The sequence below is a fragment of the Electrona antarctica genome (genome assembly GCF_951216825.1).
Source record: "Electrona antarctica genome assembly, chromosome: 22".
In the NCBI taxonomy this organism is placed as follows: domain Eukaryota; kingdom Metazoa; phylum Chordata; class Actinopteri; order Myctophiformes; family Myctophidae; genus Electrona; species Electrona antarctica.
Genome location: NC_136805.1, coordinates 35508225 through 35520527, shown reverse-complemented (window position 1 = coordinate 35520527; position 12303 = coordinate 35508225). Strand labels below are relative to the sequence as shown.

The window sequence follows — 12303 nt, the reverse complement described above, 5'->3', positions numbered from 1 at the left end:
GGAGCATTTGGATCGTCCGTTTTGTGGTGTGCGATATACCTTACACGCTACGCCCCCAAACGCGTAAAATTAGGCATACTCAGAGATTAAAATAGGGGTGCATTTTGCATCCCAAAACGCAGTTTATAGTTAAGGGACGCAATAAAACAACGACCTCTGCATCCACAGGATGCACTATTGTACTGTTTTTTATTCTAGTTTATTTTTGCTAGCTTTAGTTATAATAATAATTTCTTCTGTTTCCTACATGAATATAACCACATTATAACCATATACATTTTAATTGGAGTTAAATGCTGCAATTTGTAAAAATGGCAAGATATGACTCTTAACGTCGTTGAAGTGGGACTCATAAAATGTCCCTGGGACTCATCTAAAAGACCATCCCTGCATCCCGGGACTCATTACATTGAAAACCTATTTACATCACTGATACTGTAACACAAATTCAGCGGTGAGGCACTGTGCATGTTTTGATGCAACTCTATATTATGTATGAGAATTATTATATTGGTTTCTCTCTAATCCTATAGTACATGTCCTCTCTGAATATCTCGCTGGAGACAAAGAAACAACACACGAGAGGTCAGCCTAATGGAACAAGCAGCACTTTGACTTTCTACGGTGGTTAGTTAGTGTGGTTTTTGCCTCCATGGGAGTGTGGATAAGAGGTGATACTCAGGTGTGTGGTCTCTGATGGCTGAGTGTTACAGTTTACTTGCCAGCGATAAGCCTGGCTGGCTGAGGATTTCGTTTTAGCTGTACAAAAAAGAAAAAAGAAAAAAAAAAAGTAGTAAATTATCTTGCAGCATTTAGGCCGAGATCCAATTTCAAATTAATTGTGTCTTTACGGGGGAAAGAACTGGAGATTACGTTCATCCTTAAAATGCTTTCTAACACCAATTAAAAAGCCTGCAGTTATTGATCTTGTTGATTTTATGTCCCGGAATTTGCATAATCTATTAAAAATGAATGATTCATAAGCGTGCTGGTTGCCAGACATCCAAATTCTCAGTGAACTGAAAGGCTTGAGAGATAGAAATCTTTTGTGTTCTCTGCTTTATCCTATTAGGGCTCAAAAGTACCTGCAAATCAGGCTCCAATAAGAAGGGGATTTAAGGGCATTGTGCACATCATCGAAATTCAGGGGCAAGAAGCCACTTCCATTAAAACATTCTTTCTCTCTCTTTCTCTCTCTCTCTCTCTCTCTCTCTCCTCCACATTAATATGGTATTACCCACTAAATAGTCCCTATTAACTCATAAAAACACCAAAGGATTCCATGAATATGTGGATGGGACAATTGCATATTGTTAGGTAATTTCTATTGTTGATATGGGAAGTAATTTCTTTGATGAATTCCCCTCCGAGAGATGGATTTCATCTCAGGTGCTTCTTATTCTTGCTCATTGAAACTACTTAAAATTCATATCGGCTGAGCCTTGGGTGAATTCATGAATAGTGGAAGGAGGAGCTGAACTGAACTTTTTTTGTGTATCTTGAAAAATAAGTGAGGAGATGGCTTCGATACGGGCAATTGTCCACCATTTTCTGTATAATATATATCCTGAAATTACTCAGCCCACCGACGTTTGGTGGGGCTTCAAGACTTCCGAGCCGCCTTTGAACACAGAGCCAATTCCCCTGAGCACTCAGTGGGAGTTTTACACCTCTCTCCTCCTGAGGACCTGTTTAAACCTATTCCCTGCTGGGCCTGTTAACGGGAGACTCTCGAGCCCTCTTGTCCCCGAGTCAATGACACTCCTCTCCTCTTCACTGGCCTAAGCAGGTGCTCCATGTGGACTCGTTTGGTTTTCATCCGTCCCGTGCTTGCGCTCATTAGAAACAAAAAGTTGTGGGCATGCCGAGGGCCGTCTTTTGAACTCTTTAAACTTTCCATTTCAATTAAAGAAGCCGAGTGAGCGCTCCCTGCGTGAACTTTCTGACAGCAAAGCACAAAGACTTTGCCGTTGTCCAGTGAGCAGCGAGCAACGATCAGACGGCGAACCTGCTGTCAGTGATGTGTGGCCCCGATGACAAACCGCTCGCCTCTCCTCCCACAGGGGAACTTCGGGCCTGGGCTCCGAAATTAATGCTTATTTCGTCTTCACAAAAGCAAACTAACCTTTGAGCACACATTTGATAATGAATGACTTTCAGCCGGTGTTCGGGGAATTAAAGCAATTTGGCTCTCCAAACATTCTTTACTTAGTTGTAATTAATTAGGGTGCAGAGATTTTTGGCTGGTGATAAATTGCTCCATTCTGCATATAGCCTAGAAAATGGAGGTCAAAGATTTCTGGTTGTTGTTGTAGCAAACACGAAGGTGTCCCTGTCATGGTAAATTTAATACTCTCGCAAGCAAAAGAGTCATTCACAAATGACTTTGTTCCTGTGCCAAATAAAAAGAAGGTCACCCGGTTTTCCTGTTTGTGTTTTAAGAAATCAAGCCGATATGAATGCTGGAAGGGCCGTACATGGCGGGGTCGCTGTTTGTCATGTTGTTGTGGTTTGAGATACACAACTGACAGGACTAGTTTCTTCCAGGGCGACGTTCTTCTCGTCACTCGGTACAAGTGGAGATCTAGGAAAGAGTAGGCAGCGATTCCTTTCTGTACGTTGTATTTGGTTTGTTCACAGTTGGAAATTGTTTATAGTAAATTGTCGCCGTCAATGGACTAGGGACTCGTACTGCACTGTAGCACAAGTTCTTTCAAGCAAATAAACAAAGTGGAATAAAATTCCACCACAAACTCAACTGAAAGAATTAAACTGTATTCTTATCTCAATAGATCCTGCTACAAACCAATGCCATCTCTCATTAACCACTTACTGTAAACAAGAATCAAGAATCAACGTGATTCACTTTAAACCCTATTTGAGTCTCCCAGGACTCTAGGCCATTTCCCTGTACTCCAAATCTCTCTCTTCGCAGAAAAATACCCGATCTACAAGCTCTCGTCGTGCTGCGATGCGCCGAGAGCATCAGCTATTTTTGTGGAATGTTCACCCCAGAATAGGGATCATGTGGGCAAAACAGGCTTTTTTGGAACAGCCGACAAAACAAAAATATCTGCATTGATTTGTGTTGGGAGGGAGAAAAAGAGGGCAGAGGAAAATAAATGATTTTCTGGCGTTGAATCTAAGGGGACTGTCGGCTGAAGCAGACATTATAAAGAAGTCCATCTTTTAATGAGAATCCGGGCACACATCTCTGTTGTAAAACAACAATGGCTAGGATGCAGCTAATGAGGCTATCATTGCTATACAGAGAGTCCTTTCAACTGGTGCCTCTCTCAACGAGGGGCTTTAAAGGGGACATAAAGCAACAGACAGAGAGTGCCTGGCAATCATATACAACTGTACACAGTAACATTCCCAGCGTTAATTGAACACAAATAGCAATGAACGGACCCAAATTTGCTGTGTAAATTGGACTAAGAAGTGTAAAAGGCATTGATGGCAAATATTCTAAATGCATGTGTTTCTGACGTGATTTGTATATCATGTTGGTTTTCAAAATGTGATCTTAATGGTGAGTTTAATGGTGCCATAACATGACTAGCCTTTGCGTTTTCTTCTCTACCATTTTGTTTGTAACACCTCCTTTGAGGTTCCAGCAAGCTTTGGTGATCCCAAAAGGTATCGGACTACTGATTGGTCAGAGAGAGTATTACTGTAGCTTGAACTGTGTCATTGTTTAGTACTCTCATATGCAAAGGTTTGGAGATGGGTATGTCCAGCTGCATTGAGAGTGTGCTTACTATCTATTGTGGAAAACAAAGCTAATCGAGTGAAAAACCACCATACTTGTACTATTCATTTAAATTATTACAGCACAAAAACCACTGTGAATCTGCTGTATTTCTCATGAATGCACCCAGATTGGAACAGGGATATCATGCCATCACCAAGTACAAGCCTTGGAGAAACCTTGTTGTGAAATCACCCATACAGTATTGTTCAGACAAAAGAATAATCCAATGTTCTTCTTATCCTCCATTTCAGTACATCATGTTCTGTGTTTTACATCCTACCATCACAGTGAGAGGTACAGTTAAGCCTCCCTGAAAAAAAGAATATGAGGTCTCCAGACATTTGAGATTGCCACTCTGCACCTGCATAGCTGCTTACCTAGAGAGTAAAATGACCTCATGTCAAATCCTGTGGTTATGTGATCAAAGGACCATAATCAAACTGTTAGTTTCTCCAGTATGTCTGTCTTGTAATCGTAGTAGTAGTAGTAGTAGTAGTAGTTATAGTAGGGACAGTTAACGTTAGGGTAAGTGATATGTTTTGGTTAAAACAAAACTCTTTGACAGCCCATATATCACTTTGCCACTCGATTTGCCACTCACTTTATGCATGCACATACCCTCTATAAGGAGGCTTCATTTTTATAGTGTCCCAGTTCCAATTTTGTCTGTTCATTTCTTTGTGTTATCACTTCCAATTTAACTTGTCTAATCTGTATCCTGAATGAGTTCTCTATCCTGATTGGACACAATGGTATGGTATCCTGACCTGAAATGTTGAGTACAATCAGAATATACAGCTGTTTAATGCTTATTTTAACCAAAGAAAATCACTTGCACCACCTTTAAGTTATGTCTTGATCTGGTACATTCATTTCATGTAGCTTTGTAGCTTCACCATACATGTATGTTTTCAGAAAGTAATGACCAGCCTATGAGACTTTAACAGCAGCAGCCTTTGTAGTACACCATTTGCTGTACGCAATGAATAAAACTGTGATTTTGTTGTTGTTGTTGTTGGATTATAGTATTGCTCCTAAAGATTAATTGGAAAGTTAAACATTTTGCTTTCTTGCTATACCGCTGTAATTTACTTACGATAGTGAAAATAGCTGATCGGCTATTTTAAATGTATTTTCAGAAGAAGTGAGATATTTGGAGTTGATTGTCAGACAAAGGCTTGGCATTAATATACAGTATGAGCTTATATTTAAACTCTGGTTGCCAATATTTGGGAAATAAGTGGCTGGTGTGGCTGCTGCCACAATAATGTATGACAAATTGGACAGATGCGTGTTATTGCACCAACACAAAAGCTCCCACTGTTGTGTGTGTGGCATGCACATACAGAACAGTGGGAGCGTGTGCGCCCACACACACACACACACACACACACACACACACACACACACACACACACACACACACACACACACACACACACACACACACACACACACACACACACACACACACACACACACACACACACACACACACACACACACACACACACACACGCTCATTCACAATCCCCCTCCAACCCGGCTAGACCCCCCACCCACAGTGCTCCCACAGCTCTCTTTGACTGAGGTGCACTGGCTTGTGGCTAACTAATTCTTATTATAAATGAATGGTCTGCCATGACCTCACTCTTCTCTGTAAAGCTCTTAGCACACAGCGGAGCCCTTCAGTCTTTAAGCACTTTAACCGTGTTCAAACACAAATGCGGCGGCGGTCATCGCTGGCGCGTTCAAATATAGTCAAATGCCAAAAGTCCCTAATCGGTTTATGAATCATTCCCATTTTCAAATGAACACAAGATAGACACATTTTATCGCTCATATCTTGATTTTATTATTTGCGCCGCTTGCGAGTGAATGTTCAATTGTTCATGCGTGTTAGTGAGTGTGTGCGTGTGCGTGTGTGTGTGCGTGTGTGTGTGTGTGCGTGTGCACCGTGAACGCTTGTGTGATCTTGTGCAATGCCCCCCCCATGTCACTCTCTCATATTGTGTGTGTGTGTGTTGTCTTATCTCTCCTCCATCCTGGCAGAAGCGTTCACTCATCCATCCCCATCCTGCATTAAGCAGGAGCCGAATGAGGCTTCCATGGCTCCTTTCACACCCACCTCCACCTCCTCCCTGGTGGACATCATGCCACCACCCTGCCCTTTCACTAGAGACCCCATGCTCCTTTTCATACCCTGCTGGCCCCCGTGGGCCTCGCAGCAGCCAATATGTTGGCCAGCCTTTATACCAGCAGGTACTAAACATTACGCAAACGTGCCGTGACTTCCCCCTCAATGAAACACTTTAGACCTGCACAGCGTTCCCTATTTTGGGCATGTGTCATCATAGGTGAACATTTTCAAAAAATACCCCCCCCCCCCCCCCCCCCAAATCTTTCCAAATTCTTCCAAAAATAGCAGATCTATAAGCTCACATCGCTTGCAACGTGTTGTGGGCTTGTACATATAGGTTATTTTTGCTATTTGTTTTTAGGGTTGGGGCTCTTTAGGATTCCTTAACATTGCGTCTCCCTTAACGATTCCAAATAGATCATTACGGCCTATTTGGATTCTTACGTTTGATTCCATTTGTACAGCCATTGTCCGACGTGGTGTTGGTCGCGCCGTCCGAACTATTACTAATCCTAAATCAAACCCCTAGCCCTAACCTCAGTCTTAACCGGCCACGTAATTCCCCTAACCTCATATCAGTCTTAACCGGCCATTTAAGTCAGTTTCACAATGTTTTGGCTAGTTGCCTACTCGCGGACGGTAGGCAGTATGTGGAAATGGCCATATTGCCTCCATTGCATGCTCTTGATAAGAACATACCAGTGATTATCGGTTGATAGCATTCAAAGCGGGTCGTTGCTCATATACAGTTGGAGGCCATCGATATTGTCCTTTTCTTTTTGCTGAGGTTTGCGTGATCTGCGCAAAAGGACAGTTAACCCATTTGGGCGGGAACCCCTTTTGGTGTTTTAAACATTATGTTATAATTTAGCTATTGAAAAATAGCAGATCTACAAGCTCATAGCGCGCCACCGAGTGGCGCGCTACGAGCTTGTAGGTCTGCTAGGTCTTGTAGGTCTGAAAAATCGTGAAAATATTTATTTCAGAAAACTGGAGGATTTAGAAATTTTGAGGTCAGGCCTAAATGGGTTAAATGAAAAGGGACAATATCGGTGGCACCCAACTGTACACATTCTGGCAGGGGAAGACACTGGCTGTTGCGGGGACGGCAAACCATTTAGCCAAGGCAAGGCCCCTCTGTCCTCTGGGCCATTCTGTCACTACAAAACACTCCCAGTTTTCAATAAACACACAAAAAAAAAAAAGGCATACAAAATCACTTTTCGCATCGTTATTCGTCTCAGAGTGTCTCGTTTTGGCTCGTGGCTCGCGGAGGAAGCACATAAACGCTGCTTGCTTTACTTTGCCTGCGTGTACTGTATCAGTGAACATTCATTGTTTATATAAAACCCAATAAACAGCAGATAAGTGCAGATGCCACTCTAACGCCGCGGTGTGTCTCGTGGCGTTATACGCGGTATTATGCCCACCAGCTTTCCTCATTAAAGCTCCATTGGGAGATAATTTCCCCCCTTTGAGCGCGAGTGGCCCTCTTCGCTGACAATGTCGCGGGGGCCTCGTCGACCACGGCGCTGGCCAGATTGGGTTCTTCTGTGAGTGCGGTGGCCCAAAAAGCACAGTGGCTCGGAGGGCAGCATGGGGAGGGGGGGGGGGGGGGGGGGGGGGGGACGACCCAACCGTCACTCCCAATTACAGAGCTGAATATGGAGCATCTGCACTCGAGAGGCCAGTGTAGTTGGTCCTTACAATTGCGCTCTGCCCTAGCTAATGGAGAAAGAGAGAGGAGGCTCATGGAGTTCAGTAAAGGTCGCTATATTTAGACAATGGTATTTGATTGTTGCAACGAGGAGACTTCTGTCAGTTCTTTTTTTAGAGGTGGAATGATTTTGATCTTGACTAACGTTTTGAGGTCTGTGTCTTATTTAGTTTTAGTTTAAGGCATTAAATCAGTACAACAGTTGTTAATTCTAACGTGTGCTTTCTTTTCTGTCATAAGATGAGGTGTGATGGCGGTGTTGTCACGTTTTAACGGTGAAAACAGTAGTAATGAAGTGTTCTTTGTGTTTTCTCTCTAGGTCGGGATATGGTCAACACAACCTTACCTGGGTACCCCCCTCATGTTCCCCCTACAGGCCAGGGCAGCTACCCCACCTCCACACTCGCTGGAATGGTTCCTGGTGAGTGGAAAAAACCCACTTCATTAACTACATTATCCTGACATTATTCAAAACAGTGAAAATAGCAGATCTACAAGATTGTGAGCTTCATAGTACGATGAAGTACAGTATATAGGGTTTAGCGTAAGTGGTAAATTGTTTAACAGAGGGCAAATTGAACCTTTTTAGGGGTCCATTTTAAAACTTTGAGTTAATAACACTAAGGATTTGGCAGTGTATTCATATGTATCTGTGTTTAACAGGGCATTGCCCTCAAAAAAGAGCAAATGCAAGGACCCAGAAGCCCAGTCTCAGCACCAAATTACACAGGAAGGCACTGAATATTGACCTGTAGGGTGAGAGGCACACACATGCCTATATTAGCTCCCTGCGTATGATTGGATTAGACAGGTGGAATAAGTGATCAGAGACAGGGGAGAGGAGAGTTTCTTCCCTTCCTATAACCTTCCCTTCCTTCCTTATTGGCTCATTATCTCCCCGGCATGGCCACTCTCAGCGGCCGTCGATAAACAGCGGCTCCCCAGCCCCGGCGCTCCAGAGCATATCCCTTTCCCCCCCCCACTACTTAACCTGCAGTTCAGGTTCACAGCAAACAGTTAAGGGTCAAAAGACAAGAGAGGCATGGGAGCCTGGTAAATATTCAAATGGCTATCTCTCCGAGGAGGAGGCCTAGGAGGGGCTAGTGTTTCACTAGCAGACACGAGCAGGAACGGATCTGTTTTAGGATACTCTGCGGTTTAGCATTTTACTTTGAGGTGGTTAACCCATGTGGAAAGGGAAAACCAATCAAGTGAGGAGTCTTGTTAGCATATCATTAAGTCGACTTGCACGACAAAAACGACTGGGAATCCTAATCTGGGCGGATGCTGTCGATTCTTCTAGAATTCACCGCCTTTTTTGTTCTTTCTGATTTCGACTCGTGTTATGCAATGCAAGACAATACAGCACCGCTTTGCTATTAGCAAAGAGAGAGAGAGATACAGTATATATATATATATATATAATTTTTATTTTTTTTGCTTTGAGATATACACCAGCACAGTTCTCGGAGAGAGATCATGTGCACAGTGAGACGTAGTTAAACTTCCTGTTGTTTTCCATTTGTTCTCGTGTTGACAGAGCAAAAGATGAGAGCCTCAATCCCTCGGGCAGTGGTTATACTGTACGTTATAAGCCATTCATCCAACCCACAGCCACTAAGATTTAGTGACGGGGCCCGAAACACTGTTAAAGCATTCTGTACGGGAACCCCTTTTGGTGTTAGCATTATGTTATGCTTTAGCTATTGAAAAATAGCAGATCTACAAGCTCATATCGCGCCACCGAGTGGCGCGATATGAACTTGTAGGTCTGCTATTTTTGAAAAATCGTTAAAATGTGCCTCAAATCTTTCCGAAAATTGTCATGATTTAGATTTATTTATTTTTTTCCCGACGTCAGGCCTGAATGGTTTAAAGCAAAGCTATTTCTCACACAGCATCGTATAAAATCGAGCCTTTATTGTGTCATAAAAGAAAGAATGGCGTTGAACCAACAGCAATGCTCCATGACATGGAGAGCACCAAGTTACTTCCCTGTGCAATGAAACTCCCCGAGATATACAAAACGTTAGGCCCAGGGATCGGGGAGGGGGGGGGGGCAGTTCAGATTGAGGTCATTAAAATTCTCCAAAGAAATACTGCCAGATTTATTGTGCCATGTGAAAAATGTATGCATGAAAAACTGTTTAATGCCACAAGGTATTTATTAGAATGGTTTGGAATATACTGTAGCATAAATAATGGGCCAGATATCCATAAATGGGACGGGGAAAGCCTCCTTTAGTGTGGCATCCTGTATTGTTCAGTGTTGCATAACTTAAGTGAAATGAAAAAGAAATAAATTACTTGCTTGACTGCTCTCACACAGATGACTATCATTTTCTCCCTCAAATTGCATCCAGTTTGAATGATGAGAAATGACTGCATGTGAAAAGGTAATGGTTTGACACATTGAAATGCTAATTGATTTGTTGTTGTTGTTTTTTTTCTTCTTCCAGGGAGCGAGTTTTCGGGGAACCCCTACAGTCATCCGCAGTACACAACCTACAACGAAGCTTGGCGATTCAGTAACCCAGCATTACTAAGTGAGTATGAATTAAACTAAAGTAGGATCAAATTTGTATTTCGTTTGCTGTCGGGGTTGAAACCATGCATTTCCAAAGCCGAAGCTTTTTTATATTATTTTTAAAACATTTAGGCCTGACGTCAAAATTAAAAAAACATTCGCTCTGAAAGAATATATATTCAAAGATTTGTGCCGCATTTTTACGATTTTTCAAAAATAGCAGACCTACAAGCTCGTAGGGCGCCACTCGGTGGCGCGCTATGAGCTTGTAGATCTGCCCGTTAGTTAAAACACCAAAACGGGTTCCCGCCCAAAATGGGTTAAACTAAAGTAGGATCAAAATTGTATTTCGTTTGCTGTCGGGGTTGAAACCATGCATTTCCAAAGCCGTAGCTTTTTTTATATTATTTTTAAAACATTAAAAAGCCTGGGCTTGTAGAGCTGCTATTTTCACTACTTTCGTGTGACACTGTTAATTGTATGCTTTAAAGTAAGTTCAAATAATGGAGATATGAGGTTTCTGCCTGACAGTAACAGTAATTGTGAAATAACATGTATGCTTTTCTTTTCAACTACCCTGCATGGGACATAAAGTATAACGAATAAACCTAAACCAATTTGAGATCAATTAAACGTTCGGTCTGGAATGCTGCGTTTTAAGGTTGGTTGATGGTGTTACATCATGTGTTGCGCTCTTCTTCTTCTGTTAACTTTCAGGTTCCCCTTATTATTATAGTGCCGCATCGAGAGGCTCCGCCCCTCCCACTGCTGCCACTGCCTATGACCGCCACTAGTTACCATGGAAACCAAATCAACCTGCAAGACCGTGGCCTGAGTCTCCACCACCACCACAGTGGAGTGTATGGTCTGTTGGACACTGGGGGCAGCTGCGCGTAAAATGTACCCTACAACACACACACACACACACACACACACACACACGCTGTGCGCACACGCACACACACACACCCACACACTCACACACACACACACACACACACACACACACACATGCGCACGCACACAGACACACAGACACACACACACACACACACACACACACACACACACACACACACACACACACACACACACACACACACACACACACACACACACACACACAGACACAGACACACACACACACACACACACACACACACCATGAAGAAAACACTCGTTTCAGGATTCCCAGCCAACTTCTCTTCTCTCATCTCAAAGTTCGGGACATTTTGGAGGAAAAGCCTCCAACCTCTTCTTCAATCTACAAACAAGACTCGATGTTTATGAGACACTGAAAGACTTTTACTCCCTTAAACTAACTGCGGTGATAAAAAAAAGGAAAAAAAAAAACTACAAATACAAAATAAAAATTAACAATGTATCAAAACGACCAAGGACATTTATTTTCACGGTATTGTAGCTGCGAGACGGCTTTTTTTTTGTTCCATCATGGATCGATATTATACTGTACATTCCTTCCCTTTGACGGATCTCACCAACGAGGAAGCTGGCCTGAGCTGAGCTTATACGCTTAATGTAACTGGGGAGGGTGTGTGGTAGTGGACGTGGAACCGTGTGGTTCCATTTGCACACACAAACCCCAGTTAAATGTAGTGAGTGGCCTTCAATTCTTCATCGTGTGTCCCCCCCTACTCCAGTGGTTCTCAACCTGTGGGTCGGGACCCCCAGGGAGGGTCCCCGCATGATTTTTTGGGGGTGGTCCCCAGATGACAGTGAAGTGACTTTATTTTTAAGTTTAAGGCTTTTTTAAGACCTCTTTCTTGAAAAGAAAAAGAGTGTTACTGCATCAAAAGTAATCAACAAACTATACCATAAGAACTGGTCATCTCATTGGCCAAGTAATATAACAAAGAGGCAACATTGGTGAAAATAGCCGATCTACAAGCTCAAAACGCCTCACGTTTGCGAGGTGTTGTGAGCTTGTAGATCGGCTATTTTCCCCATTTTTAATCTGTGGAACTGAGTCAAACTAAATTCAATGCCTCAGCTCCTACAATTCCGAGACAAGCTTATCAGGGTGTGTGGGGGGTGTGGTCCCCCAGTTCAAATTTGCTGATCAATTCGGGGTGTCACGGCCCAAAATGGTTGGGAACCACTGCTCTCCACTCCACCATGCAGTGAGATCCAAGCAGAGGGGG

At 43.0% G+C, this 12303-nt stretch overlaps 1 protein-coding gene across 2 annotated transcripts in view; it reads left to right on the top strand.

Moving 5' to 3' along the window:
- The window catches only part of pax2b (paired box 2b), a gene marked incomplete at its 5' end in the record, with an annotated part of 33059 nt that extends 22091 nt beyond the window's left edge, over nt 1–10968 (top strand). For both annotated transcript variants that reach the window (XM_079493082.1, XM_079493081.1), the window contains 3 exons: nt 7934–8035; nt 10074–10160; nt 10859–10968. In XM_079493082.1, coding sequence (XP_079349208.1) covers nt 7934–8035; nt 10074–10160; nt 10859–10935 — 266 coding nt within the window. In that variant the 3' untranslated portion in view covers nt 10936–10968. The remainder of the gene's footprint in view (nt 1–7933; nt 8036–10073; nt 10161–10858) is intronic.
- Nucleotides 10969–12303: the final 1335 nt, after the last annotated feature.